Source organism: Mus musculus, chromosome 1 (genome assembly GCF_000001635.26).
Source record: "Mus musculus strain C57BL/6J chromosome 1, GRCm38.p6 C57BL/6J".
NCBI classification, from domain to species: Eukaryota; Metazoa; Chordata; class Mammalia; order Rodentia; family Muridae; genus Mus; species Mus musculus.
The window spans coordinates 74278600-74304667 of NC_000067.6; the positions used below are offsets into that span (position 1 = coordinate 74278600).

Sequence of the window (26068 nt, forward strand, 5' to 3'; positions counted from 1 at the left end):
ATGATGACACCCAACAGCACTGAGCTGTCGGCCATTCCCATGGGGGTTCTGGGGCTTTCCTTGGCCCTGGCAAGCCTCATCGTCATCGCCAACCTGCTCCTGGCCCTAGGCATCGCCCTGGACCGCCACTTGCGCAGCCCACCTGCTGGCTGCTTCTTCCTAAGCCTACTACTAGCCGGGCTGCTCACAGGGCTGGCACTGCCCATGCTGCCTGGGCTATGGAGCCGGAACCATCAGGGCTACTGGTCCTGCCTCCTTCTCCACTTGACCCCCAACTTTTGTTTCCTTTCCCTGCTTGCCAATCTGCTGCTGGTGCATGGGGAACGCTACATGGCAGTGTTGCAGCCACTCCGGCCCCATGGAAGTGTGCGGCTAGCCCTGTTCCTCACCTGGGTCAGCTCCCTGTTCTTTGCCAGCCTGCCTGCTCTGGGCTGGAACCATTGGAGCCCTGATGCCAACTGCAGCTCCCAAGCTGTCTTCCCAGCCCCCTACCTCTACCTGGAAGTTTATGGCCTCCTGTTGCCTGCCGTGGGGGCCACTGCCCTTCTCTCTGTCCGCGTGTTGGCCACTGCCCACCGCCAGCTGTGTGAGATCCGCCGACTGGAGCGGGCAGTGTGCCGCGATGTACCCTCAACCCTGGCTAGGGCTCTCACCTGGAGGCAGGCTAGGGCACAGGCAGGAGCCACACTGCTCTTCTTGCTGTGTTGGGGGCCCTATGTGGCCACATTGCTCCTGTCAGTCTTGGCCTATGAGCGTCGCCCACCACTAGGGCCTGGAACTCTGTTATCGCTCATCTCATTGGGCAGCACCAGTGCTGCCGCTGTGCCTGTGGCCATGGGGCTGGGTGATCAGCGCTACACAGCCCCCTGGAGGACAGCTGCCCAAAGGTGTCTACGAGTGCTTCGAGGAAGAGCCAAGAGGGACAATCCAGGCCCCAGCACTGCCTACCACACCAGTAGCCAATGCAGCATTGACCTGGACTTGAATTAGGGAAGCAGCAGCTACTGCTGCCTCCCAGAACACTCTTCTATCTCACAGTGCCCCACTTCTTTGGATTGGAACCCTCACTCCATGAGACCTCACCCAGACCAAATAAATCTCTGGCCATCAGGGCAGATTATTCCTTCCATATCTCCAGAAGTGGGAGGGGCCAGTAGACTGCCCTAGAAGGACCCAGAGACACACTAAGCACCACAGGAAGACTCCACTCACCCACCCCCCACAAAATGCACACAGACACTGCCAATGGGAAGTATATTTTATTTACATTTTTAAAATCTGTAACTAGTCTCTCTTCCTCCTTTCCTTTCCCAGAGAGTTGGGAAGGGAAAGAACGGGAACCTCAAAGACCTAACCCCAACATACAAAGACGCACCCCATGGCTCACACCAGCGAATCAAAGTCAAAGAGACACGGCCTCCTACAAGGCCCCAGGGCTGGGCAGGGGAGGGAGGGCCTGGCAAGGCGGGTCTCCAGGGAGGAAAAGGACAAGGAGTAAGCAGGTCAGCTGAAGGGGTCAGAAAGCAGTCCAGTGGTCTCCCCTCCTCTTCCCTCTGCACCCCGCAACTCTGCTGGGGGCAGGGGCGTCCCTTTATCCCCCTTAACACCAGACACCATGCCAGAGGCTACAGCTGTTAACGGTCAGGTCTCTGGACACAAAATACTTTTGCTTTGTGGTCTCCTGATGTGGTCACCACCAGGGAAGCATCTCTGTAGACAGAACACAGGGGTCAAAGGACAGAGGAAGCTGAGGCCCAGTGCAAGCCCACTCCCAGGGGTCCTGATATAGTGGCTCCAGCATCGCCTCTACCATCAGCCCCTGCCTGAATCTGCACTTGCTTCTCAGACCCTTCTCCCAAAGCCAGGGAGCTGATTCAACTATGCCCATGCAAACTGCAGAAGAACCAGTGAAGGAAGCCCCTAACATAGGAGGACCACAGACCGAGCAGGACTGTTCATTCTCAGGGTCAGGCCCCACAATGGGTAGTTCACTGCCAATCGCTGGGATAGGGCTGGGTTCTAGGACTGTGACTGCACAGATGGACGGCCCAGCATGCCTTTATTACAGGACACAGTCAGGCACTGGGTCCCGTTTCCCTTAGGAATCGCCTCCCATTCCACAAAGGACCTGTGCTACCTCACACCAGACCCACTTTCTAGAGCTGCCAGCCCATAATGCTTACTTGCTGAGGGCAAAGTCCAGGATCTCAGCAGTGTGGCCCCGGTAGTCAGTAAGCAGGCGGCCAGTCCGGGCATCCCAGAGACGTACAACACCATCCAGGCTACAGGTGTACACCACAGCAGTGCCAGCCTCCCACAGCAGCTGAACAATGCCCGACTGTCCCGGAGTGTGACACAGTAACATAGTAGGGCAGAAGTCAGAAGGGAGAAGAGAGGACCCCAACCCACCCTGAGGAGCCACAGAGGACAGGCTGCCCCTTAGCCAGCACAACAGCCCCTAAGTAGGAATTAAGCCCCAGACATCACACCTGGTGCTGACATTGGTGCCGGAGTGTCTGCGTAGACAGGTCATAGATGGCCAAGGTTCCGTCCAGATAGCCAACAGCGGCCAGAGGCATGCTGGGAAGCAAGTGACACAAAGAAGGCTCTTGAGGTCCTAGATTCATATACCTTCCCTCCTCCTTGGTCTCAATTCCTAGATGCCTCCTCAAAGCCACCTCCTCCCTCAGTCTCTTGGGTCTCCAGGCCAAGGTTCTGCTCACACTCACACACTGCAGAAGCCCAAGGACTCCACGGAGTTAGACTCACTCTCCTCCCCCTCTCCCAGGCTGGGCTGGGAGGCGACTGTCTCAGGTCTGAACACACCCACCACCTACAGGTAAGAAAAGAGGCTCACAGACCTGGACAAAGAGGGAAAAGACAGGGGAGGTGCAGAAGGTCCAGACAAAGAAGCCCAGGCTACTTACCTTGCCAGTGGTGGCACTGACCAGCTTGGCCTGGCAGTCTACAGAGCCAGTCAGGATCAGACTGCCATCCTGGTTGGTGGCTACACAGGTCAGAGGGCCCTGATGACCCTCAGTCCCTAGAACAAGCAGGTGGACAGAGGTTTTGAGTCCTGTACCTGGCTCAGGCTCCTCCCTCAAAGCCAAGGAAAACACCCCGCCCCCTCTGATACCTTTTAGTACATGGATGGGGTTTCCTTGCTTGAGGTCCCAGATCCTGATGGTACCATCTTCATACCCTACCACAGCTCTCTTCCCTAAGGACCAAGGCACGGATAACCAGAGGACAGAGGACACTCAGACACGCCAAGGAAAGAATGAGCAGAAAGGATAGTGTAGGGGGTCCCCAAATTCCCCCTGGAGTCACAGGTAAGACCAAGTATAGGGCAGGAGACTGCAATGACTGAAGTAACCCCAAGTCACTGGATCCACCTGTACCCCCAGGAAGAGATAACTGCTCTCACCATCAGGGAGGACGCGGCCACAGGTTGCAGGGCAGTTGGGGCCCTGAAAGGTCTTACAGTCACCATTCGGGACCTTCCACATCCAAGTGTTGCCATCGGCTGTGCCCGCCAACAGGACAGGAGCCCGAGGGTGCCACTCCATCCACTGATCAGAGAGGGAGGATCAGCAGGCAGGGCCTACTACCCAGCCTACCTAAGTCCATGAGCCTCATCTAAGGTGTGACCTTCTAAGGTCAGCGAGAACTTTACAGGCGAAGAGATACATTGCTAGAGCTGGGCTGCTATGGCTCTAGGCAAACTTCTCCAGGCTAGATCTGGATCCGTCTGCCGCTATCCCTCTCACTTAAGGTCCCAAAGAGTGGAAGCTCACTCCAAGGATCTCACCTCCAGGTCTCCTGCTTCAAAGGACCAGACTTCTTCCTTGGTGTCTACCTGCCATACTTTCAAAAGACCACTCATGTCCCCTGTGGCCACTAGGGTGGAATCGTGACTGAAACCAGCGCATGTCACAGAGTCTTTGTGGCCTGCAGCAAAGAGAAGTAGGCAGGTTTTAAACTCAAGTTTGCCTAAGAGATGTACCAAGTTTGAGGCCAGCCTTGCCAACATCCAAGGCCAACCCAACTATATAACCTTTAAAAAGGTGGCAAAAAAGAACATTAAAAAATACCTAAATGTTGGGGACAAGTGACCCATGCATCTAGTCACTGTTTAAAGGCAACTGAGCAGAAAAGAAAGTAGGAGGACCTCAGCAAAGAAGGGGGCCAAACTTGCTGCAGCTCCAGGGACTAGCACTCCCGTTTCCCAAGAACAGATACTACTGGCCCCACTGTTAAGCAACCAGAGCCTATCTTCTCTGTGCCTCTGTCTACTCCTACCCCAGCACCATGCTCATCTCAGCCAGCCTCTCTTGGCCTATTAGCATGTCCTGTCCAAATGCCTGCCAAACAGTTCTTCCATTGTGGGTCCCTGAATCCGGCACAAGACAGAGGCTGGTAAACGGCAGCTGGGTATTCTCAGGGGCCCCCTGCCAGGACATCCAAAGGAACACAACCTCCCCAGCCTCTCACCTGCACACTCAAAGAGCAGCTCTCCATCACCGAGCCTCCACACGAAGGCCTTGTCGTCTTCGCCCCCTGTCACTGCCAAGGTGTTGGTTTTGGGGTCCAGGCTCACACAGAACACAGACGCTGTCCCAAGACATAGTCCATGAGAATGGGGATGGAACCGGGTTCTCACCTAGAGCTCTGTCTTTCAGAACCTTCAGGAAGCACACTCCCTTTTTCCCCAAAGCCATAGCTGCTCTTTCCTGGGACAGCTGCATCCAGTTCTTGTCTGGAGCCTCAGGTTGTTAGAGAAACCCTTCCAGAGCCCACAGAGCTGTGACCTCCTCTGGAGCATAGCCCCCTGCTGTGCTGTTCCCCTTACCACGTTCTCTGAGGTGCACAGCTGACAGGACAGGCCATACCAGGCTAGGTATGAATTAAGTTATGAGAGTTTCATGAGGCTGGCATCCGAGATTATTATTAATGCCCCTTCTGGAATGTAAACTACCTTTAATTTCCACTTAGGTTACTTCCATTCACTTTCATACAAGATTTTATATATATATATATATATATATATATTTTAAAGAATACCAAGATCCAGAAAGCTAACAAAGCTGACAGACTGCTAAACAGCAGAGGTAGGATTTGAACCCAGGGGTCACACTTAACCCCAGTGCCCTATGGCCCTTCCTTTGAATATCCTGCAGGCCAAAGTAGGTGGCTTTCACTTTGGTCTCTTATAATAGCTGCCTAGGACCAACAGGCCATACTCAAAAGCCCATCTGCACTGATCTGAGATGTTCAAAGGCCTACCTGAGTGCAATGCAAAGGTGACCTCACTATCATCCGGGCCCTCCATGCTACCGACCACCCCTTCCTGGGGTTCCAAGACCCAGCCCTCGTCATTGCCCTCTTCTTCTTCTTCCTCTTCCTCAAAGTCCACGTCTTCCATCTCCTGGGCCAGATCATCTGCTTTGAGAGAAGCGTTAAAAGATGGAGCTCCAAAGATAATACAAGGAATGGGGTAAGGGTTAAAGAATGAAAAAGGTGAAGCTAGGGTGGGTCGTGTGGCCAAAGGTTAAGATGTTGTCTCACACGTACCGAGCAGGAAGAGAGCACTTGGGGGGCGGGGAGGGGGAGAGAGGCTAGGTCTGAAGATCTGGTGTTGGCCAGCGACCGTGTGGGAAGAGAGGACAGAGGGCATGATGGGAAGGGGGTGTGTGAGGGGAAGGGCTAGGGGAGGCGTCAGGGAACCCCCACCCAGCCAGGCCTAGAAACTAAAGGTGGGGGGTAGGGGAGGAGGTCTGGGAGAGAAATGTCGGTAGGAACGACCGGTAGGGAAGGGGGGAGGGGGGACTGGGGAGAAGCAGGGGTCAGAGGCCAGGGGTGAGCGCCTCTTGTCCCGTGGCCTCAGGAGCGTCAGTTCTCACCCGGGTCCGGCGGGCCTGGATCCAGCTCTACCACCTCAATGATCTCTTCATCTCCGTGAAAGCTCAGAGTCTCCAGAGGCGGGGTGTCAGCGGCCGCTCCGCTCTCCGATTCGGACTCCATGCGGCGAAAGCTACCGATCCACTTCTCTGGGCCCAAACGCCTCCCAGAGTCAGCTCTGCGCGACGACGCGGAACTCGAGCCCCTCCTCCCGGGAGGAAGTAGGCGTAGGTGACTCCCGGCCGAAAGAGCGACGGCATCCGGGCCAATGGCGACAGTGGTGGACTAACAGAGCCGCCAATCATAAGGCAGAACTAGGATGACCAGGCCGGGGCGTGGCGGGAGAGCCCAAGCTCCACCTTACATGACTCCGCCCCCAGCTGAAGGGAAACAAGCGAGCGTGCGCGCCTCCAGGGTCTCCTGGGAGGAGTAGTTCTCCGGGGCCCGCTACGCGGACTTCTGGGAAATGTAGTTTTTGCTCTGTAGGCAGGACGGAAGGCGCGGGGGAGGCCCCTTACGCAAACTACAATTCCCGACGGGGAGCGCAGTGAAGGGGGGTGGGACCCGAACATGGCGGCGGTGGTAGCTGCTACGGCGCTGAAGGGCCGGGGGGCGAGAAATGCCCGCGTCCTCCGGGGTAAGGAGAGGGACCCTCGGGAGGGCAGGGTTTTAAAAGATTCCGTTTCCTTTATATCCCACCCAGCGCGACAGCAGGAAGTCAGCATGCCAATTGCTGCCCACACCTCTCTGCAAGATCTTAGAGAGTCTGGGGGTGAAAAGATGCTCTAGAGGTCACCCAGTCCAACTCCTGCGTTTAGGTTGCGCGGCGTGTCTAGGGTCTTATTGCTAGAGAGGGTACCAAAGAAACCTTTAGACTCCCGCGCCCCAGGGGTTTCACACTCACCGCAGTGCAGAGGAAAGAGCCCTGGGCATCTGGAGGCTTGAGTTCTAGCACTGAGTAATTAGCGGTTTGACCTTGTGCGAAGCAGCTCGTCTTCGGGCTTCAGCTTCCTCTTCGACGGGATGGAGTTAGTTATCCTTAAGGATAGCTTAAGGTCCTGCAGTTTTAAAACAGTTCCCCGGATTTCCTTCATACGTATGTCTCCGGTGAGTTCCTCTGCAGTCCTTCCCAGCCTGACTTCTGAATAGAACAGCAGCGAAGCTCACTGCCTTGGCACCAGGGTGAGGAGCCCGCAGTGACGTTTAAGTAGCCTTCCAAAGGTGTCACCCGATGGCGATTTTCCCATTTCTCTTTAGATTCTTCACTGCACTTGTTACTCCAGACTGCAGTCACTCCCCTTCCTCATCTCCCATACTGACATGCCATACTTTCATTCACAGGGATCCTCTCTGGAGCCACAGCTAACAAGGCTTCCCAGAACAGGACCAGAGCACTGCAGAGCCACAGCTCACCAGAATGCAAGGAGGAGCCCGAGCCCCTCTCCCCTGAGCTAGAATACATTCCCAGAAAGAGGGGCAAGAACCCCATGAAAGCCGTGGGGCTAGCCTGGTGAGTTTAACTGCTCCCTTTGCCTACCAGTGGGGAGTGCATTGAAAGGTGTGGGGACCTAGAAACTTCTCTGAAATGCGGGTGGAGAGCTGAATCCAAGGGAAGGAAATTGCTGGAGTCAAGGGATGGACTCTCAGAAGGGGGGGGGGGGCTAGGGTGGAAAAATATGTAAAATTGGGGGATAGTGGCTTTTCTGTGGAGCAAATTGAGCTGATCTGATTTGAATTTGAGTCACTGGATTCATCCTTCCCTTTGGGAGCAGGGGTCACATTCCAATCCCAGTAATTAAGTGTCAGATTGCGTTGTGTAGAAGCTAGACGTGTTTCTGTGAATTCTGTGGATCTGATTCTGGCCTTAATACATATTACTGATTATCACTCACTAAAGTAAAAGGAAGGGAAATTAACATTTTTTTCCATCCAATGTCTGAGGTATGACAATACTTTGCCATATAACGTTTGAAGCTTTCTGAGGTAAACCTTGCATTTCCATCCCTCCAAGGAGGGAACAGAGGCTCCCAGCTGTGATTGTCACCAGCTCTTGTGGCTTCCTGTTCTTTGGCCCTTACCAATGCCCTCTTTCAGTTGTAGCTGCTAAGACTGAGAGTTGGTCGATGTACCTTAGTGGTTGTGCACAAGCTTAACACCATAAAGAAAAATAAAGAGGTCTGGCACGGGACATGAGACAGTGTATGCAGGGAGGTCCTTTGCTAACTCAGAGCAAGCCTGGGCTACTTAGGCTATCACACAGAAGCATTCAACACAAGTGAAGAGACTCATGAATATCAGCCGTCAGAGGAGAAATGAAGAGGTAGGTAGGACCACACTGGGCTTTGAGTACTATGCCTAGGAGTTTGGAGTTGGCTAGGATGTAATAGAGCACTATTACGGTTGTCTAAAGCAGGCAGCAGCAGGAGGCTCTGGTTTGTGGGGTCCCTCCAGCACTCAGCACAAAGGACAGGTAGACGTAAGATGTCTCACCACAGCATTTGTACAAGTGACAAAGCTGGCCTGATTCTTCTAGCTCCTCTGGCTCAGTGCCAGTCCCTGCCCAAACCCGGTACACATCTCCCCATCCCTAGGGCCATCGGCTTCCCCTGTGGTATCCTCTTCTTCGTCCTCACCAAGCAGGAAGTGGACAAGGACCGATTGAAGCAGATGAAAGCTCGTCAGAACATGCGGGTGTCCAACACGGGCGAGTATGAGAGCCAGAGGTTCAGGGCTTCACCCCAACAAGCCCAGTTCCCTGAGGTTGGGTCTGGGGCCCAGACCTGAGTGAGGATCACTGCAACCTTGTGCTAGACTATTGACTGCCGTCTTGTGTGGCCATGGCTCCTGAGGCCCACCAGAGGGCGCAGGATGCCCAAGCTGCTGCCAGCACCCAACTCTTCCACACCGTGGAAGGAGCCAAATGCAAATAAAGTTATTAAGTACTGACACGGAAAGGAGGCCAGGTTGAATTTGTAAGTTCCCAGGAGGGGCGGGTCAGAGTGGAAATAGCTGCTCATTCCCTGTTCCCTCACTGACCCATCTGTGTTCCCAGATGGCTGACGGAGCCACGGCAAGCCTAGGAGCAGGCTCTGGAGACCCAAGTCTTAGAGCCACTAGTTAGGAGGGTAGCTACCCATTGCAGCTGAAACTGGTTAAAATTAGTCAGGCGTACTGGTTAAAATTAGTCAGGCGTGGACATCTTTAATCTCAGCACTCAGGAAGCAGAGGCAGGTGGATCTCTGAGTTTGAGGCCAGGGTTCCAAGACAGCCAGAGCAAAATAATAAAGAGACCTTGCCCCCCCAAACAAAAGAAACCAAAAATCAAATGTAGCATTCAGGATGTGGAAGAAAATTTAAAATTAAAAAAGAAAAAAAAAAGTGCATCTAAATATGTCAACCTCTCTGGGCCATGTTTTCCTCCTTTGTAAGAGAAACTAGTTTCCAAGAGATTCTAAAGCTATGGTCTAGCCCCTTTCCTATAAAGATGGAGCTTCCCGGGGGAGTTAAAGCTAGGCAAGTTTTACAGAGGGTTCATGGCATACACGTGATCCTGCGGGGTGGCTGAGAAGCCCCTTCTGGAGCCAGTGCTCCTGGAGCCAGTGCTGCAGACTTGAGCTCCGTTCCTCAGGCAGCTTTTACCATTGCAGCAGCCTGTCTCACCCACCACCAAGAACTGTTCAGGAAAGTCTTTCTTCCAAATACTGGGTTCCCACCTTAGAGTTAAGAAAGCCACAGCAACTCAAGGGTCTTCCTGCCAAACATAAAACTTTATTACATTTCTAGTTGTGTCCCTCTGTGATATATTCAGAATCAAGTACTGGACAGAATAGCTCTAACTATGTCCTTGGGCTAGTAAGGTTTCTACCCCACCTGATAAACCGGCTTCTGTTCCCATCCTGGTACCAGCCGGAGGAGGCACTTGGATTACATAGAAAGCAGCAGCTGGCTTGAAGAGGGGGTTTTAGTCTGAAATCTCCCAATGGGAATACAGAACAGATTGAACTTGTGTACCAGAGTAGACTTCAGTGTTTCTCAGACCAGAGAGGGCACCCAAGGCGCTTTCCCTGTCCCCACTTATCTCTCACCCAGACTGCTTCCCAGCCACACCCAGAATCCCACAATCCACCTCTGTGTGTCAGAGCAAAATAGGAGGTCCCTCTAGGTCCGATTTTAAAAGCCTCAGAAGGCCCCAAGGCACTTTGGGTCTGGATGGTAGCCAGGCTGGGCGCCAGGCAGGGTGGATGCCATTCTGGTTTAGCCCCCATACTGATGAAACTCTGCTCACTGTCTTTTTTCCCCTAGCCAGATAAATAACTGATACATGTTACTGGAAGATGGGGTTGGAACAGAGAGACCCCAGGGCACAGATCTCTTCTAGCTTCTAAAGCTAAGAGATGCCAAGCCTAAAGAGTTCAGACAGCATAAGTGGCCTATGAGCACTGGAGCTGGAGGCAAAGCATCTGGCTTTATTGGATCCAGGAGGGAGACAGCTCCAGCTCCTAGCCTAGAACCCTGTGGCCGAGGTGGGAGGGGAGCCTCTTCCCCTCAGAGCTCCTGTGTTCACAGGCTCCCTACTCCCCTACACACACCCACACACACCCACCCACACACACACACAGAGTTTGGTGCATACTCGTCATGGGTAAAGGGAAGGAGATACACCTTCAGACTAGTTCTTACCAAGCCCACCAAGGGCTAAGAGGTGCCAGTGATCCCAGCATCATGGCTCTCACTGAACACAGCCAGAGGTCCTCCCATCCCCAGGACGGAGAGGAAACTGAGCAGATTACTTGAGGGGAGACGGGACCTAGGGCCCAGCCCAATAGGAAAGGGTGAGTCCCAGGCCAGTGAAAGGGACATCTCTCTTTCTCTCAGTCTCTACTTCCTACGAGCTGGAGCACGAACGTGAAGATATAGACTATATCTGTGTAGATCTGTAGGGCGCCTGTGATGTAGTCCTCCGGGCTGATGGTGTGCTTCCGGTTCCCCAGGACCAGCTGTGTGTCATAAGCCAGGAACTGCAGGGAAACCAGACATGAGTGCCAAGGAGCTCAGTGTCCAGGGTTCACTTCCTGTCAGCACGATGTCCTGAGAGCCCTGGGCCAGCCATATAGCTCACTAATGGAGTCAGTCACTAGGGAGGAGTGTGCTTTTTACATGGTTTCTGCCATTGAGCAGTTCACTTGTCTACCAGAGACTGGCACACATCTGTTACCCAGCCAGCAATGTGAACAGAGCAAAACAGGGATGTCAGAAACTTGTAAAACACCTACATAAGAAGAGAACAATTGTCCATGGCTCCTCCCCACCTCCCAAGCTGCCTAAAAGCCACCATCTCAGCTCCCCTCCCAGAAGAGGGAACTAACTTACCAGGGTGAAACAGATGGCCCCCAGAGCTGCATAGACCATGTGGAGCCAGTAAATCTGTAAAATAGCACAGTATGGCATTAGGGAGCCACGCAGAGCATAGCCAAAGCAGGCCTTGGAGACCCAGCTGACCCTGGGACTCCAGCTAGAGAGGCAGGTAGGGAAGCTACCTCTCCAGGATCCCCATCTTGCCTCTAGATCCTGGGAGAAACTGAGATTGTAATTTATCTGCCAAAGGCTGTCCCACAATGTCCACGTTAGCCCATCAGCCCAACTGAAAGCTAGTGAAGTCCAGGAATGTCTACTGGAGGTCATGGAAACAAGACAAGCCCAGTGCATGCTGTTTGAAGAGCCTGTGACAGTGAGCTCCCAGGAGCCAGCCCATGGATGCAGCTCACTGGCTCCTACAGCCCACCTTAGATACAGTTTAGAGAAGCCTGTTGGCAACCTGCCACCCCACTCAACACTCCTGCCAAGTGCCTGTACACAGACCAGGACCAGCCATGGTGAGGGGGGGGCAGCACCTCTTGTTTTGATCCTTCCCCTCCAACCCTGTGTTCCCGCCTTAGCTGACTGGAAGCAAAGAACGCAGCAGAACCAGCAATCTCGGGGCCACTTCCATCCAGGCCCAACTTAGTCCTTCACGAAACCTGGTCTCGGCTAACCTATCAGTTCCTGTAGGAACCAAGTGGTGCTATCCAGGGCTTAAGGGGGCTGTGGTTTATCACCTGCCTGAGAGAAATCTGTTATACCCTAACCCAAAAGGATGGTATTGTGTTGGTGCCTGCACTGGCCAGTGGAGAGGTGTGTGAGCCAGAGCCCGCCCCTGCTCCACAGGAAGTCTGCTGCCTGGGTTCTGCCTACCCTTCTGGCAGGACACTCACATATTTAAAGATCAGCACTATGCTTGTGACAATTCCGGTCACCATCAGCACTATTCCCAGCACACAGAAGAGGCCTGTACACGAGGTGAAGTCCACCTAGCAGAAAGGGAGAAAGAGGCACGTCGATAACTGCCATCCTTAGCATCCCAGAGGACTGACCCTGAGCCCCAGTTGGGGAGTCCCAGTGCTGCTCTTGGGGACATGGCAGTGACAGTGATATGCTAAGGACATATATCATACAGGAAGCAATTTGTCAAGTACAGACATGGGAGCAGGAGATTAGGCTAGGGAAGTCCCTAGTCTGCAAGGGTCTGAACCCTTCCATGCCTGCCCAAGTGCTGAACCCAAAGGTGTGTGTGTGTGTGTGTGTGTGTGTGTGTGTGTGTGTGTGTGTGTGTGTGTGTGTAAGAGGGCAGGATGGTCAGAGAAAGGCCTTCCCCATCCTCACCTTAGTCTGAAAGCAGAAGATGGTGACAGAGATGGATACCACAGCGGTGATGATCATTGCTATGATGACAGCTTTGGTTTCATACATACTGGGGAAAAGGAAGCAGCGTTGAGATGGGCCAGAGGCAGAAGCCATAAATAGACTCCCTATGTTCAGGATTGTGCCCATAGTCCATCCAGCCTTCCATGACATTCCCTCCCCAAGAGCATGGAGGATTGTCCCTGAACATACCTGGAAATAGTGCCTGTCACAAAGCCCAAAGCCAAAGTCTGCGGGCAGGAGAGAATGAGGCCAATGGTTAAGAACAGCATGGGCTATTGAGTATGGCTCAACACAGAACAGCCTCAACACTGGTCGCCATGACCCTGCAGGAGCTGGGGGTAACTGTATTGGGAAGAACAGCCACAGAGGAAAGCAAGAGCAGGGCCAGCCAAGGACAAGGGTGTCCCCAACCCTTCCCCGAGTGTAGGTCTTCCATTTCCCTTCTAGACTTACAAAGATGGTGAGCAAGATGATGTTCCATGGGAATCGGCGCCTGGAGACAGAGGGAGAGGGAGGAAGACCCTGGTTACCTGCCTGGGCCATCAAGTCTCAGCAGCTCCTTTAGCAGAAGTCCTGAGAAATAAGCCTTCTCCTTAGGGAGGGTACTCAGATATTTACACAAGGATAACCCGAGACAGTCCTTTCCTGTGGAGCCAGCATGGCTGGGACTTGTTTAGAACCTGCATGTCTCCTGTGTGACTGTGACAAAATCCCTTGGCGCCTCTGAACCCTGAGTTCTTCCTGATAGAGATGCAGTAACTTTCCCTTTTATGTTTGTAATTTTTTATTACGTTGGTGTGTGTGTGTGTGTGTGTGCATGCACCACAGCACACATGTGGAGATCAGAGGACAGCTTGTAGGAATCATTTTCTTTCCAACATGTGGGTCTCGGGCCTCAAACTCAGATCATTAGGCGTGGTGGAAAGTACCTTTACCTGTTGAGACATCTTGCTACTTCCTCCCTTTTTGATTTTCTTTACTGTTTATTAAATGCTCGACATGGTACATATCTTGTATATATGATTCTTCCATATCTTGTAAGATAGATATAGCATATAGGTGGGCATTGCACACTACTCTGTAACACAGCTGGCCTCTTGTTCCTCATCAATACTCCTTGTAGGCTCTCTTCACTGTGCAAACCCTTTTCCTCTTACAATGCTCTGCCCCTGTCCCACTTTCTGCCCTCCTCTTGTCAGGGTCTCCAACACTCACCTGGGTCCCTGGCAGCAGGCAAGGGTCAGGTAGGTGACAAGGAAGACAGCACTGAGGGAAGAGATGGGACATAGCTATAGGACACGACACCCCCCGGCCTGCTCCTAGCCCAGTATGACCTGAAGGCAATGCAAGGTGATCATAGAGAGCCTGGGCAGCACCATGAAACCTTCATTCCATCACCACGTGTCTGCCTGCTCCTGTCCTGTCCCAGCACTCCGTGATGTTACTCCTCCTCAGGTTGCTCTTCTGCCCCTGCCTGGAGACTGGCACAGTTTCTGGGAAGCCCTCTCTCTTAGGGCATAGTTCTGCCCTGAACAACGCCGGTCAGCTGCCTCCTGTCCCCCTCCCATCCCAGCAGCAACAGCCTGCACTCACTAGGACACGTAGTACACAGCCACATTGTTCCTCACGTATTTGCCGACTGGTTCCCTGTAAAACAGAGGACACCAAGAAAAGAATCATCCTGTGGCTGTCCGCCTCCAGCGGAGAGCCACCCCTGCATAGGCAGCCCAGCAGTAACCCAGGCTGAGAGAGGAGAGACTCACACAAAGGTGAAGATTGCAATGATGGCCACAGTGATGAGCAGCTGGACAGAAATGATGCAATACACCTAGAACAAAGAGCCAGGGGTATAGCTCCCGCCTCATACAAGCCTCTCCCTGAAAAACAGTCAGTGCCAAGGCCTCTGCCCACCTACCTCACCCCCAACATGCTAGTGGTACAAGGGGCCTCCTTTTAGTTTGAAAGGCTCAGTGGTTAAGAACATATATTGCTCATGGACCTGAGTTCAGATCCCAGAAACAGCATCAGGCAACTCATAATTACTTGTATCCAACTCTAGCTTCAGGGGGTCTGATGCTTTCTTCTGGATTCCTTGGATACTACACTCACATGTGTGCATACACATATACATGCATACACACACACACACACTCACTCACACACTCAATTAAAAATAAATCTGTCTTGAAAAGATAAACAATGACTGTAATTTGGAAGGCTCCACTTTTCCAGTCCTCAGAGAGTCTTCCCTGACTGCAGTCTGGCCTGAAAGGGACCCCTCTGCCACTCCAGCCGTTTCTTGGCCCCTTTCCACCTACCCAGCATCCAGCTTATAGTATAGCGCTTACTGCTCACTTGCTCTGCCTGCTCCTGTCCTAACAGCAGTTTTCTGTGACAAGGGTTGAAAGAAAGGATGTGTGGTGGTTTAGAGACAACATGTTTACTTCAGCTCCCAGTTGCTTGCTGTCTAACAGGACAGAACAGGAAGGGGAAGTGCAGAATCCAAGCCCAGAGTGACTCTGTCATCCCAAAACAAAGTCAGGGCAATGGGAATCACAGAGAGGGGAGTCTCCTCTGAGGACGGTGCACAGGTAGGCAGCTAAGACACGTACGTGGGAATGTCTATCTAAACCTAGACCTCCCCTAAGCCCCAACCCAGTTCTTACCTTTTGGATGAAGGAATGTCGAACTTTCCGGTCATCCCATTCTCCAGGACGAAAGCTGTCACTTCCTGCTCTCTCCTCTTCATTATAGTCATGGCCTAGGACCAGAGGCAGATCACATCAACCAACTGGGGACCTAGGACACATAGCCTCCATCTCAAAGCACCCCTGACCTCCCTGACTCAAACCAAGGCTCAGGTGCCTCTGTCCAAAAGACACCCTTGTAACTCAGACTCTTATTAAGCTTGGGTTCTCTAGGCTTCCTCAGTGTAACCCCAGCTTGGCTCAGGTGAGAAAGAGCTGTGCTGTCAGCAGGCAGCTGCTGCGGGCTGTGTGTCCAGCCCACCTATTTGGAGACAGGCTAGTGGCATCGCCATCTAGGAAGCAGCTGGCATTTAGGGAGTGGAACTGGCTGGCAGAGCAGTGGCCTTGGGAGTGGAGTGCCAGAGAGTAAGAGGGAAGACTACACAGGAAGTAGGTACAGGAGGGCATGGGCTGTGTCTACAGCAGGCTTCACAATGCACAGTGGTCACCTCAGAATGCATGTCCAAATAAGAGCTGGCCATATACTCACTGGCTCTAGGACACTGAGGCTACTGCAGCCACCAACATTCCATGGATGCCTCTTGGGGAACTACTTCCAAAATCTACCCAGAAGGAGCTGCGGTACAGCTCATAGGCATAGGCAGAGCAAATGTTTAATGACCTTGAGTTCAGTCTCTCATACCAAAAACAAACAAACAAACAAACAATATGTGTGTGTGTGTGTGTGTGTGTGTGTGTGTGTGTGTGTGTGTGTGTGTGTATGTGGGTGGGTGGGTGGGTGTATATATGTGTGCATATATATATGCAAAATCCACCCCCAGGAGAAGAGGCTTACTCTAGTCTAACATCACCTTCACTGGACAACCATGACATTTTGGCTGTTGGCAGGAGATGTGTCAGCCCTAGGATATTAAAAAGTGCTTAGGGTTCCTAAGGAAGGAATGGTGCCCACACACAGTGGCAACAGACTTGTTGAGAAACAGAAATGGTTCCTTAGGGCAACCACTTAGAAGCCATTACTTCACCCAGCTGCCATCTCTGGGTGTAAGTTCAGTCTTAAGGCCTCAGTCTTCTTACTGAATATATAGGCCAGCAAGTGGCTGGAGGGAAGACCAGGAGGTTAAGGGGAAGGTGAGACAGGAAGAGAAAATGGTATCAAAGGGGATGGTAGGAGGAAGGGAATGTAAGGGTTCCTCAGTGCCAAGCTCTACCTTGTCCCACCAACCCCAGCCACCCTCCATGACTCACCGTAGTTCATGGGCATTGGATGGACGGGAGGAACCGGCTGTGGGTAGCCAGCAGGATGACCGTAACCAGGTTGAGGGTAGGCAGGGTAGGCGGGATAACCACCTGGCAGGACAGATGGCTGCCCGTAGCCACCAGGAGGTGGAGAGCCAGGGTACAGGGGGTTGTGGTCCTCATAGGGAGGTGGGGCACTGGGATTGGACATGGCCACTCAAGGGCTGAGGGGAAACCCCAGCTTCTGGGTCCTGCAATAGGAAACAAGCAATCAGTCATGAGTTCCTGGCTGCCCACTCCACCCTTGCTCCTTTCTAGGCTATGTCTGTAGCTTACACATGCCATTCACCGCCCACAGGACACCAGCCCTTGGGTTTTATAATCTCTCACAGCAGCCTTTATCTGGGGCCTCCCCTGCCCTGGCCACAGGAGAGTAGGGGTGGGGATTAGTCAGACGACCAGCGTCACAGCTGAGGATCAGAACAACACAAGAGACTGGCAGCCTGGGAACTCCCTGTTCGCCTTTAAGGGAACCTTGCAGTGCTGTCCTGACAGCAGAACCAGGGAAGAAGCTGGATGGCCCTAGAAGCGCTTCCTGGTGAGTCACAGGGCTGGCCAGCTGGGACCCTTTAGAGGGCTCAACCCAGCCCCCACAGCAGCTGGCTGGAGCAGCAGGCTTGAGGGCCAGATACAGGGTGGAGCCAAGCTAGAAGCTGAGCAGGAAAGAGGAGGAAGAAAACAATCCTGCCACTGTGCCAGAATGGCCAGGCCCCAGAGGGAGGGGCAGGGCTGGCAGCAGACAGGACTCTCCAGTTCCCATCCCGTCACGGGGCATGTGGCAGCCTGTGCCTGTTGCTCCCTTCGCTGGTCTTGCCAGGGAGTAAACAGTGCTCCAGAGCTCCCTGGAAGGGGGTCTCTGGAGTCTTCCCAGCAGCAGTGGCGGGGAAGGTCAAGGAAAGCAAGCAGAGAAGTGAGGGCACAGGATGGAATGCCTCTGACAGGAGAGCCCTGCAGCTTGCCGAAGCTCCAGGTGCCACACTGATGCTCAGGGGAGCAGTGAGGCCCATTTTAGTAAAGTAGCTCCCACAGTCCTGGAGCCAGCTGTTAGGAGCACACCCTGAGTGGGTCTGGTGTTATGAGTCCTTCATGCTTTGCTGTACTTTCTAGGCCTCCTCTGCCAAGCTCATCACAGCCTGTGGACCCATAATGAAATGGCAGGCACATCCAGATATGGCAGAGATGAGGACAGAGACAAACCAAGGAAATGGTGTCTTTATTTCTTTCACAGAACCACCCCTTCCCATGCACACCCTGTGACAGAGTTACCCCCTGCCCTACAGGAAAGACTGGCAGATCCAGGTCAGCCACACCTTCAGGGCCGCTGCTGGAAGCAGGAGAGTCCCAGCTTCTCTTTCAGGGCACCAGTGCAGCTCAGAGATCAGATAGAGGACATGCACGGCTCCTCTCAGGACAACGGGAGTGATTCACAAGGAAAACCAGTGAGGATCGAGTAACAGGCCAGGTCTCTGAGCAGGTCACACTGAGGAAAGCTGTTCTCCATCTCCCCAGAGCAAGAATGTGTCAAGCCAGAGAGAAGAAAGCCTTTCTAGAGAGGAGGGGTATGAGAAGTGAGCCGGGCAGGGAAGCTTGGGAGTCAGGCACTGCGCAGGGCAGAGCTACTGGAGAAGTGGGACTCCCAGAGTGGAGAGTGAGTCTAAGATCAGCCACTGGAACTGGTTTGGAGAGTCTCGAGTCTATGAAAGGACAGAGTAATCACAAGCAAGATAAAAGAAGCAAGTTTTTCCTGCCCCAGCCTTTGGAGCAAAAGCCTTGTTCCCCTAAACCCTACTCTTTCCCTCTCCAAGCCGCCTTCTGAGTCCACAGAAAGAACGACATCCTGGTGGATGGGAAGAGGGCAAAGCAGGTTACCTTTGGTATAGAGGTGCCTGACATTCCATTATGGCTTTTATCTCAGTAATCTAGGTCTATATGAAATCCTCCATGGGGGGAGAGGGGGTGCTGGCTGATGGCTAAACAGTCCTAAAAGGCACTGCCAGGAAAGGCCCTGTTGTTAGAGTCCCAACAGTGCTACCAAGCCATGATGTCCCAATGACCTGGCCCTTCACTTTCACAGGGTATGTGGGAAATGGGGTGGTTGAGTGATCTCAGGGCTCAATGACAGCTCTAAGAGCTGACTGTGACCCAGGAAACTGACCATGCAGGGCCCCCTCCCTCTTCCCAAGAGAGGGGCTGCAGTGACTCACTGTCTGGGGTGTGGCTCCAGGGTCTAGGGTGGCTCAGCTGCTGACTCACAGGCCTCCCCCCTGTCCTCCCTGCCCGGTCGTGCTGGGAGGAATTTGCCAGTGGACCTGCCTGATCCCAGCATAGTTCTCTGAGTCCTCCACCACCTGCCCTTTTGAACCAGAGATGATGTCATGCGTCAGTGTCCCCACCTGGAAGATGGGTTCAACACCACTTAACAGTACCTCCCAAGGAACCGTCAAAATTAAGACAGAATATACACACTGAGTGGGTGGAGAGATGGTTCAGCAGTTAAGAACACTGGCTGCTCTCCCATAGGACCTGGGTTCAAGTCCTGGCATCCACATGGCAGCTCACAACTGTCTGTAACTCTAGTTCCAGGGGATCTGACACCCTCACACAGACATACAGGCGGGCAGAACACCAGTGCACATAAAATAAAAATAAGTTAATTTAAAAAGAAAAGGAAAGAGAGGAAGGAAGGTCGGAGCTCTTAGAACAATGCCCAGCCTAACCAGGGATACACTCTGGCTGTTTTCAGCTGTGAACTGACTAACTCCTAACTCCGTAAAGTATGACAGCAGGTGAACAGTGCTATTACAGAGACACCGAGGCTTAGCAGAATGAAGAAAGGTGGCCAGGGACACCTCACCAGGCTATAACAAAGTCAAGGCTTACCCCCAAGGCTGGCTGACTCTGGTGTCCCTTTTGAGTCCCTTATTTGGATAGTCTATCTATCCCAATTTCTCAGCCATCTCCCATGGCTTTGGCCTCAAATCCTCCAGTAATAATAGCAGGCTCACACAGAAGTGGATGCCTGACGATTCAGCCCCTCCACAGTGCACCCCAGTCCCATCCACCAGCACAAGGAGACTCAACATGTCAGAATCTAGACACCCACCCACTTAAGACAAGCTGATCCTAGGCTACAATACAATCCTGGCTGTCTGACCCTGGTGCAGGAGAGTAAAACCCTTGTTTTGTACCAGCCAGCCTCTGCCACACTCTCCACTGAGCCATGGCATGGGCGATATTTGTCAGACCAGAGAGAACTTCAGGAACCCAGAATACCCAACATGGCTTCTAAGCAGGCCTCAGCTCCTGCCTGGCCTCCACCAAGGCTTCCACCAGGGCTGAGGTCTGGGCTAGCACTGCCCTAGGGGCAGTGGTCATTCATTCTCCTAGCCAGGCTGAGGCATGGGGACAAGAGAAGGAAACGAGTAGGAAGAAGGACAAGGACAGAGAAGAGACCTGGAGACACCGAGGTTCTTCCGGGTTCACCCAGGGCTGTGAGGGCTTCACAGACTGCAGGGGTTACAGAGAACTGGGATCATTTTCCTAAGCTGAGAAGGCCTTTGCCCCGTCCCGGCACTTCCATGTTTCAGCCTGTACCTTTCTCAGGTAATGCATCCATGTCAGAAAAAACCCAGAACCTCTCCCTGACTCAGTCACAGCAGGACTGGGTACTGGGCCCACACAGCGGGATTTGTTGGTGGCCAAGCTTTTCAGTGTAGAATCTGGGGAGACTGCCCCACAAAACCCTGGGTTGTCTCAGGAGGTCAACTCTGTCCCTGGTCTGCCGAGGTCGAACTCTGGCTCTAACTCTCCTGTGGCATAAGAAGTGTTAAGATTATGGAATCTGTAGCCAGAAGGCTGAGCTACTGGGGTTACAAGCAAGAGGGTGTGTCTGGAGGGAAGGACAGAAAAGAGCAGCCCGGGCAGCTTGCCCTCCTGAATGCCAGGAGCCAATGCCCAGACCAGAATGGAAAGAAGTGCTCAGCATGCGTCTCAGGAAGCCCCACCCCACACCAAGGTCTCCATGCCTAGCTTCTTCCCTCCATTCTCCCCAAGAAAACACCTCCCTCCCCAGCACATAGCCACTGGGACAGAGAAGTGACAGAAGCAGCCAGGAGCCCAGAATGAACATAGTACTCTCCGGTGGCCTGGCCTCAGGATTCGGAGGTGAAATAGAGGGGATCCAAATACTGAGGTGTCAGTAGAACCAGGAAGCCCTAAAGCACCAGCCCAGGACAGGCCCTCCTGGCCAAGAATTTGGAACTTCTGGGCCAGGTATTGTACCTCATGCCTCTAATTCTAGCAGTGGCAGGGGAAATAAATCTCTGTGAGTTCAAGGCCAGCCTATTCTACTACATAGCAAGTTCCAGGCCAGCCAGGAAATGATAATGAGATGCTATCTTGGGGGAGGGGGTGTGTGTTAAGGACTTTAGAACTTTCCTTCCCAGCCTCGCCCAGTATCAAAAGCTCAGCAAAAGAGCCACAGATGCCAGGCAAAGAACCCTCTCCAGTCCCCTCATTATTTCTTGCTCATCCTGCCAACCTGTTACTTTCCTCCTAGGCTCCAGGCCACTCCCCAGCTCCTACCTCTAGAGTGTCTCTCTCTGTATCCACAGAAACAGAGGGCCAAGTCCTAGAGAATATGGAGGGGCCCCATCCAGCAGCTTCTCCATCACCCTAATCTCAGAGGGCAGATTTGCATCGTGAGGTTGTAATATCAGAGAGCCCAGCCGCATGACCAGTCAGGGTGGCCTTGGTGTGCTTATAAAGAAAGAGGGGCTGGGCAGTGGTGGCGCATGCCTTTAATCCCAGCACTGGGGAGGCAGAGGCAGGCGGATTTCTGAGTTCGAGGCTAGCCTGGTCTACAGAGTGAGTTCCAGGACAGCCAGGGCTACACAGAGAAACCCTATCTTGAAAAAGCCATTAAACAAAAGAAGAAGAAGAAAAGAAGAGGGAGGGAGGGAGAGAAAGAGAAAGAGAGAGAGAGAGAGAGAGAGAGAGAGAGAGAGAGAGAGAGAGAGGAAGAGAGGAAGAGAGGAAGAGAACATGCCAGGTGTAGTGGCTCAGGCCTTTAATCCCAGTGCCTGGGAGGCAAAGGCAGGCAGATCTCTTAGATGGAGTCCAGCCTAGTCTACAAAGTGAGTTTCTAGACAGTCAGAGCTACATAAGTGAGACTGTCTCAAAATTAAAAGAAAGAAAAAAAGGAAGCCATTATCAGGGCTGCTGCTATTTTTGACACAAAGGCCTGCCCTGCCCCGTTTGTATTGTCTCTGGGTTAGGAGGGGAGACAAGTAGGAGAACAGGAGTATTAATCAGACCAAAGTGGAAAATCACAGGGGTGGGGAAGGAAGAGCGCCACGGAAGAGTGGTAAGATCAGTACTTAGTAAGCAACCAAGGTATTTCTTATGCTCACAAAAGATCACACCTTCAATAAAAATGCTACATTTGAGAGCCAGGAATAGTGGGACACACCTATAATGTGAGCACTCAGGAGGCTAAAGCAGGATTGCTTCACGTTCAAAGTCAGCTTGAGCTACACAGTGAGCACAAGGCCAGCCAAGGCTAAGGCAACGGCCTATCTTACAACAGTCAGTTGAAATTATCAGGAGGATGCATGGAGGCTTTAGGATTTAAGCATCCATGGAAGGCAGTTTGCAAGCAGCAGGGACAGATTTGAACTTGATGACTGATTTTGGGTGCTTGTCTGCCAGGGAGGACACCTGAAGCACCCTCACCTGGTTAGGGGAGCACAGGGCTGAGGGTGAGATGGTAAAGACCAGCGGAGTTAAGTGCACAGTGGATATGGATTCCTTTTGCCATCTTTGCCCAGGACTCCAGTGTAGGAGCAGGGACCTAATTCTTGTCCTGGTGTTGGTACTGACCCCAGTACATGAATTGGGGTAGGTCACTTCCCACTTCCAGGCTCCATTTTTACATCTGTAAGATGGGTATATTCTAGGCTGAAAGATCAAAATCCACTGCAGCCCTGCCAGTTTGATTCTGTATAAACAGGCTAACAGGACAGGAAGCTTCAGAGCAGAATGACATAGCCACCTCATCCCCATCTCACCCCCACATACCTGGGAATCTACACACTGACTGGATGCCTCTAGTCGGTAGGCATACAGTAATGTGTAGGACATATACAGAGGCACATGGCATGTTCTAGGCAAGAGTGGCCATTAACACTCTCTCCTCCTAAGATGTTTCCACTCTTCACAGCCTGTGTGATGCTGACCTGGGCAACCTGTTTATTACACAAGGACCTAACCCTAAGGAAAAAAACATGCTTCTACCCAGCTCTTAAAACCCTACACTTCCACCAGCCTGTCCCCTCAAAACAGGTGCAGTAAAACCAAGCAAAAAAATCTCAGTGGACCAGCAGATTAAGGCACTTGCTGCCAAGCCTGACAACCTAAGTTGGCTCCCTAGAGCCCACATGGTGTAAGGAGAGGACCGACTCCCTGGAGCTGTCCTCTGGACTTCCACATGCATGCAGTCACCATCACACACAAATAAGCAAATATAATTTTTAAAAAGAACCACACCTGAATGGGGCATGGTGATATACACCTGTAACCCTAGCACTAGGTTAGCTCAAGCAGGAAGATCACAAGTTCAGGGCCATAAGAACCTGTGGGTGTGGGTAGGAGGACCAGACATGCCCTCATTCTCATGCCAGCTGAGCACCAGGATCCCCTGCAGGGTCTGCTCCCACCCTTAGGTCCAGCAGCTACTGGAACTTCCATGGTAAGATTTATAGCATAGCATGGAGGAAATCTAGGCAGCACAGAACCAGGAAAGTAGCATCCCTAAACATCACCCCCGGGGTCATAGACATGTACTGACCAGTCTATGTAAGGAAGTCTTACCTTCCTCCCTGACCAATGCATTATGTCCACGACGAGTAGAGGTCTGTGGACCCGTGCATCTTGTTCCTAGTTCTACTTCAAAACAAGTCCTGTTTTGGCCTAGACTCCCAAAATCTTAGTTAGGTTAAGGCTAGAAGATTCTATCAAGGTCAGCTCTTGTTCAGCATTGCCAAGAGAACTGAAGGCCCTCTGAAGATTTGTACCTCGCTTCGACGCTGGCTTGTTGAGATACGGTCTCACTCTGCAGCCCAGGTTGGCTCCAGGTCTGCAGCCTGGCCTGCAATCCTCCTTTTGCCTTTCTTCTGAGAAGGATGAGGTGCCGTGCCCCAGTGTTGTTACTGTTTTGTGAGGCAGGCACTTGCCCTATAACTCAGGCCACTCCACCACACACTCAGTCCCTCAGTCCCGGTGCTTTTACTCTGTCTTAAGGGCCCATGGTGAGAGGTCTTGGGTTGGGAGGTGCTCTGCTATAGATGGCTTCTATCTGAGGATCCCCCATTCTTACCGAGGAAGCTGAGCCTAAGTGCCTATTACCCTAGCCCATGAGCTTCTCCAACTACTTGCCAACTAATATTTTATTACCTCTTTGATCTGCCCAGTTTTACATGAGCAGCCCTGAAGTCAGACAGGAAATCAGGACCCTTGAAGCAATGGTCTCACCTCCCTTGAAACTATAAAGCAAGACCAGGGCCCCATGACTGGAGAGGTAAGAACAGGCAAGTGAAGAGGAGAGGGAGTATGGTGGCCTGTTTAAGGCAGACAAAGCAGCACAAAGAAGCACCTGGCTTGCCCAGCCACCACTGGCCAGGCCAAAGACACCAGCTTTGAAACCAAAGCTCACCACTGAGATAAATATTTCAGAGTCTCAGAGAACCAGACACCTGCCAGACCTTCCATGACAGCTCTCCCCACTTATCCGGTGTTTAGGTTGACCCTCAGCCCCATGGGTACCACCACCCATAGGCCACAGTGGAGTGAGTGACTGGGGAAGGATGCCCCGGGGAACAAGACCTGGTGAAGACAGTCCAGGCTCTGCCTTGGCAGAGAGCCTTCCATTCCTTCCTCCTTTTCTGGTTCCCTCCTGGCCCTCCCAAACCTGCTTTCCCTTTTCCCATTTCCCTGTTTCTTTTTTTTTTTTTTTTTTTTTTTTATTTTTTATTCTGACCTAAAGAGGTCACCAGGGCCAGGCAAGACAGCTTTCACCTGTAATACTCCCAGCACTTAAGGATCTGAGGCAACAAGTTCAAGGCTTGACTGGGCTACTGAGTGAAACTGTCTCAAATAAATAAATAAATAAATAAATAAATAAATAAATAAACCAACCAACCAACCAACCAACCAACCAACCAACCACAGTTCATCAGCTTGACTGTACTTTCTGGTAGGCTTCTGAATTACAGAGCAAAGGAACAGGAGCAGGCCAGGTTAGGAGTAGGAATGGCTTCTTCTTTAGACCTTAGGTTGGCCCGCTGGCTTCTCTGAGCTAGGGCTCCCTCCTCCCACCCCCCACCTTAGACAGATTCTCATCACCAGTTTTTACGCAGCCTGGTGACGCCAGGGCAAGCTCGAACAGCCCCGGGTGGGTTCCAAGCCTCTGGCTGGCTCCCTCCCTCCCTCTCCCCACCAGCTGAGGACCATGACCGCCTCCATTCTCACTTGCTGCACGGCCACTCTGGGGCCCCGGAGTGGGGGACACGTCCTCAGACAAACAAGCCACTCAGCCACTGAGAGGAGCACCCTACAAGAAGCGGGTCAGCTCGCGGGTGCGCACCGAATGCGGTTGCGCCACAAGCCCGGGCCATATGTCCTGCCCGGGCGCACATGGAAAGTGAAGACCGGAACAGGCAGAACGAAAGGACCCTAGCCTGGCTCCGGAGCACGACCGGAGTCGGCCCGCGCGTGCCAGAAAAGTTCGGGCGCCTGGGCGCAGCGCCGCCCCAGGCCACTTCCATTCCCCGCCGGTCTCGGGTCCCCACCTCCAACGGCCGCAGCCCCCTCACTTGCCTGCGCTGTTCCGGACCGTGAGATCCGCCTGGGCCTCCGGGCGCTGGCGAGGACTGGGCTGGGCCGGGCTGGACTGGGGCTCCGTGCCCCGCCCCGTCTCTCTCCGCCGCCAGTGGGGAGGAGCCGCCCGGCACCCCGAGACCTCCAGGGAGCGCTGGGGTCCCCTCCAGACCTCAACCACGACCCAGGTGTGAGTGGTTCACATTTACTGGAAGCAACGCCGGTTCGCAGCGAAAACCCAAACTCACTGGGAAAAAAATAACTTCTTTCCATGAATTCCAGACTCCACCCCAGTAAGAAGTGCTATTTATGCGTCATCAGTGCCTACATATCAGCGATTTGCGCTAGGGGCTTTAGAGCTAATCCTGTTGTCTTAAAAGTTGTTATTGGGTTTGTTTTTTTGTTTGTTTGTATTCTGGGTAAAAGAGCGATGTCGCTATGTACCTCAGGCTGGTCTCCAGCACTTGTCACCCGGCCTCAGCCCAAGTGTTGCAATTACTGACCCTGGTTTCACATAGTCAGATTTCACTGATTTTTTTTCCCTC

The 26068-nt window shown here is 52.7% G+C and overlaps 4 protein-coding genes and 1 long non-coding RNA gene across 10 annotated transcripts in view; 3 read left to right on the plus strand and 2 right to left on the minus strand.

The window, feature by feature from the left end:
* Gpbar1 (G protein-coupled bile acid receptor 1) lies at window positions 1–990 on the plus strand. The gene has a single exon (NM_174985.1). It carries the CDS (start codon window positions 1–3, stop codon window positions 988–990), a length of 990 nt encoding a protein of 329 aa, NP_778150.1.
* A 250-nt stretch (window positions 991–1240) lies between these two features.
* On the minus strand, window positions 1241–6139 carry Aamp (angio-associated migratory protein). 4 transcript variants are annotated; one of them, NM_146110.3, is made up of 11 exons: window positions 5904–6139; window positions 5287–5442; window positions 4495–4614; window positions 3812–3951; window positions 3428–3572; window positions 3137–3220; window positions 2928–3043; window positions 2730–2833; window positions 2490–2580; window positions 2184–2338; window positions 1241–1710 (listed from the first exon to the last, which is right to left on the minus strand). In NM_146110.3, exons 1-11 carry the CDS (start codon window positions 6022–6024, stop codon window positions 1635–1637), a joined length of 1308 nt encoding a protein of 435 aa, NP_666222.2. In that variant the 5' UTR covers window positions 6025–6139; the 3' UTR covers window positions 1241–1634. The 4 variants fall into 4 exon arrangements, with proteins under 4 accessions (NP_666222.2, NP_001177373.1, XP_006496021.1 ...); NM_001190444.1 differs by having other exon boundaries at window positions 5287–5445; XM_006495958.4 differs by lacking the exon at window positions 5904–6139 and adding an exon at window positions 5575–5817 and having other exon boundaries at window positions 1245–1710.
* Gm28364 (predicted gene 28364) lies at window positions 2562–4115 on the plus strand. Its single transcript, NR_168296.1, has 2 exons — window positions 2562–2839; window positions 3212–4115. It is a non-coding gene; the product is annotated as a predicted gene 28364 (long non-coding RNA).
* The window catches only part of Pnkd (paroxysmal nonkinesiogenic dyskinesia), a 69094-nt gene continuing 49025 nt past the window's right edge, over window positions 6000–26068 (plus strand). The window contains exons 1-3 of one of the 3 annotated variants that reach the window (NM_025580.2): window positions 6435–6538; window positions 7243–7411; window positions 8493–8855. In NM_025580.2, coding sequence (NP_079856.2) covers window positions 6472–6538; window positions 7243–7411; window positions 8493–8685 — 429 coding nt within the window. In that variant the 5' untranslated portion in view covers window positions 6435–6471 and the 3' untranslated portion in view covers window positions 8686–8855. Of the gene's footprint in view, window positions 6129–6434; window positions 6539–7242; window positions 7412–8492; window positions 8856–26068 lie in introns of those variants that run through there. The other 2 variants (XM_006496167.3, NM_001039509.1) reach the window with 2 other exon arrangements.
* Window positions 9648–25737, minus strand: Tmbim1 (transmembrane BAX inhibitor motif containing 1). Its single transcript, NM_027154.5, has 12 exons — window positions 25524–25737; window positions 16599–16840; window positions 15309–15403; window positions 14406–14470; window positions 14236–14289; window positions 13858–13908; window positions 13096–13135; window positions 12832–12869; window positions 12601–12688; window positions 12153–12248; window positions 11272–11325; window positions 9648–10919 (listed from the first exon to the last, which is right to left on the minus strand). The coding sequence occupies exons 2-12, from the start codon at window positions 16798–16800 to the stop codon at window positions 10773–10775; spliced, it is 930 nt and encodes a 309-aa protein (NP_081430.3). The 5' UTR covers window positions 16801–16840; window positions 25524–25737; the 3' UTR covers window positions 9648–10772.

What these genes read in the sequence shown, in the direction of transcription:
- Gpbar1 (NM_174985.1), top strand. Translation starts at nt 1, where the DNA reads ATGATGACACCCAACAGCACTGAGCTGTCGGCCATTCCCATGGGGGTT.
- Aamp (NM_001190444.1), bottom strand. Translation starts at nt 6,024, where the DNA reads ATGGAGTCCGAATCGGAGAGCGGAGCGGCCGCTGACACCCCGCCTCTG. An exon ending in TTGAAGCAGGAGACCTGGAG is followed by an intron (nt 3,573 to 3,811) that starts GTGAGATCCTTG and finishes CTCTCTGATCAG; the next exon opens with TGGATGGAGTGGCACCCTCG. An exon ending in CTGGACTTTGCCCTCAGCAA is followed by an intron (nt 1,711 to 2,183) that starts GTAAGCATTATG and finishes TTCTGTCTACAG; the next exon opens with AGATGCTTCCCTGGTGGTGA.
- Tmbim1 (NM_027154.5), bottom strand. Translation starts at nt 16,800, where the DNA reads ATGTCCAATCCCAGTGCCCCACCTCCCTATGAGGACCACAACCCCCTG. An exon ending in GCTGTGTACTACGTGTCCTA is followed by an intron (nt 13,909 to 14,235) that starts GTGAGTGCAGGC and finishes CTCTTCCCTCAG; the next exon opens with TGCTGTCTTCCTTGTCACCT. An exon ending in TCATCTTGCTCACCATCTTT is followed by an intron (nt 12,870 to 13,095) that starts GTAAGTCTAGAA and finishes TCCTGCCCGCAG; the next exon opens with ACTTTGGCTTTGGGCTTTGT.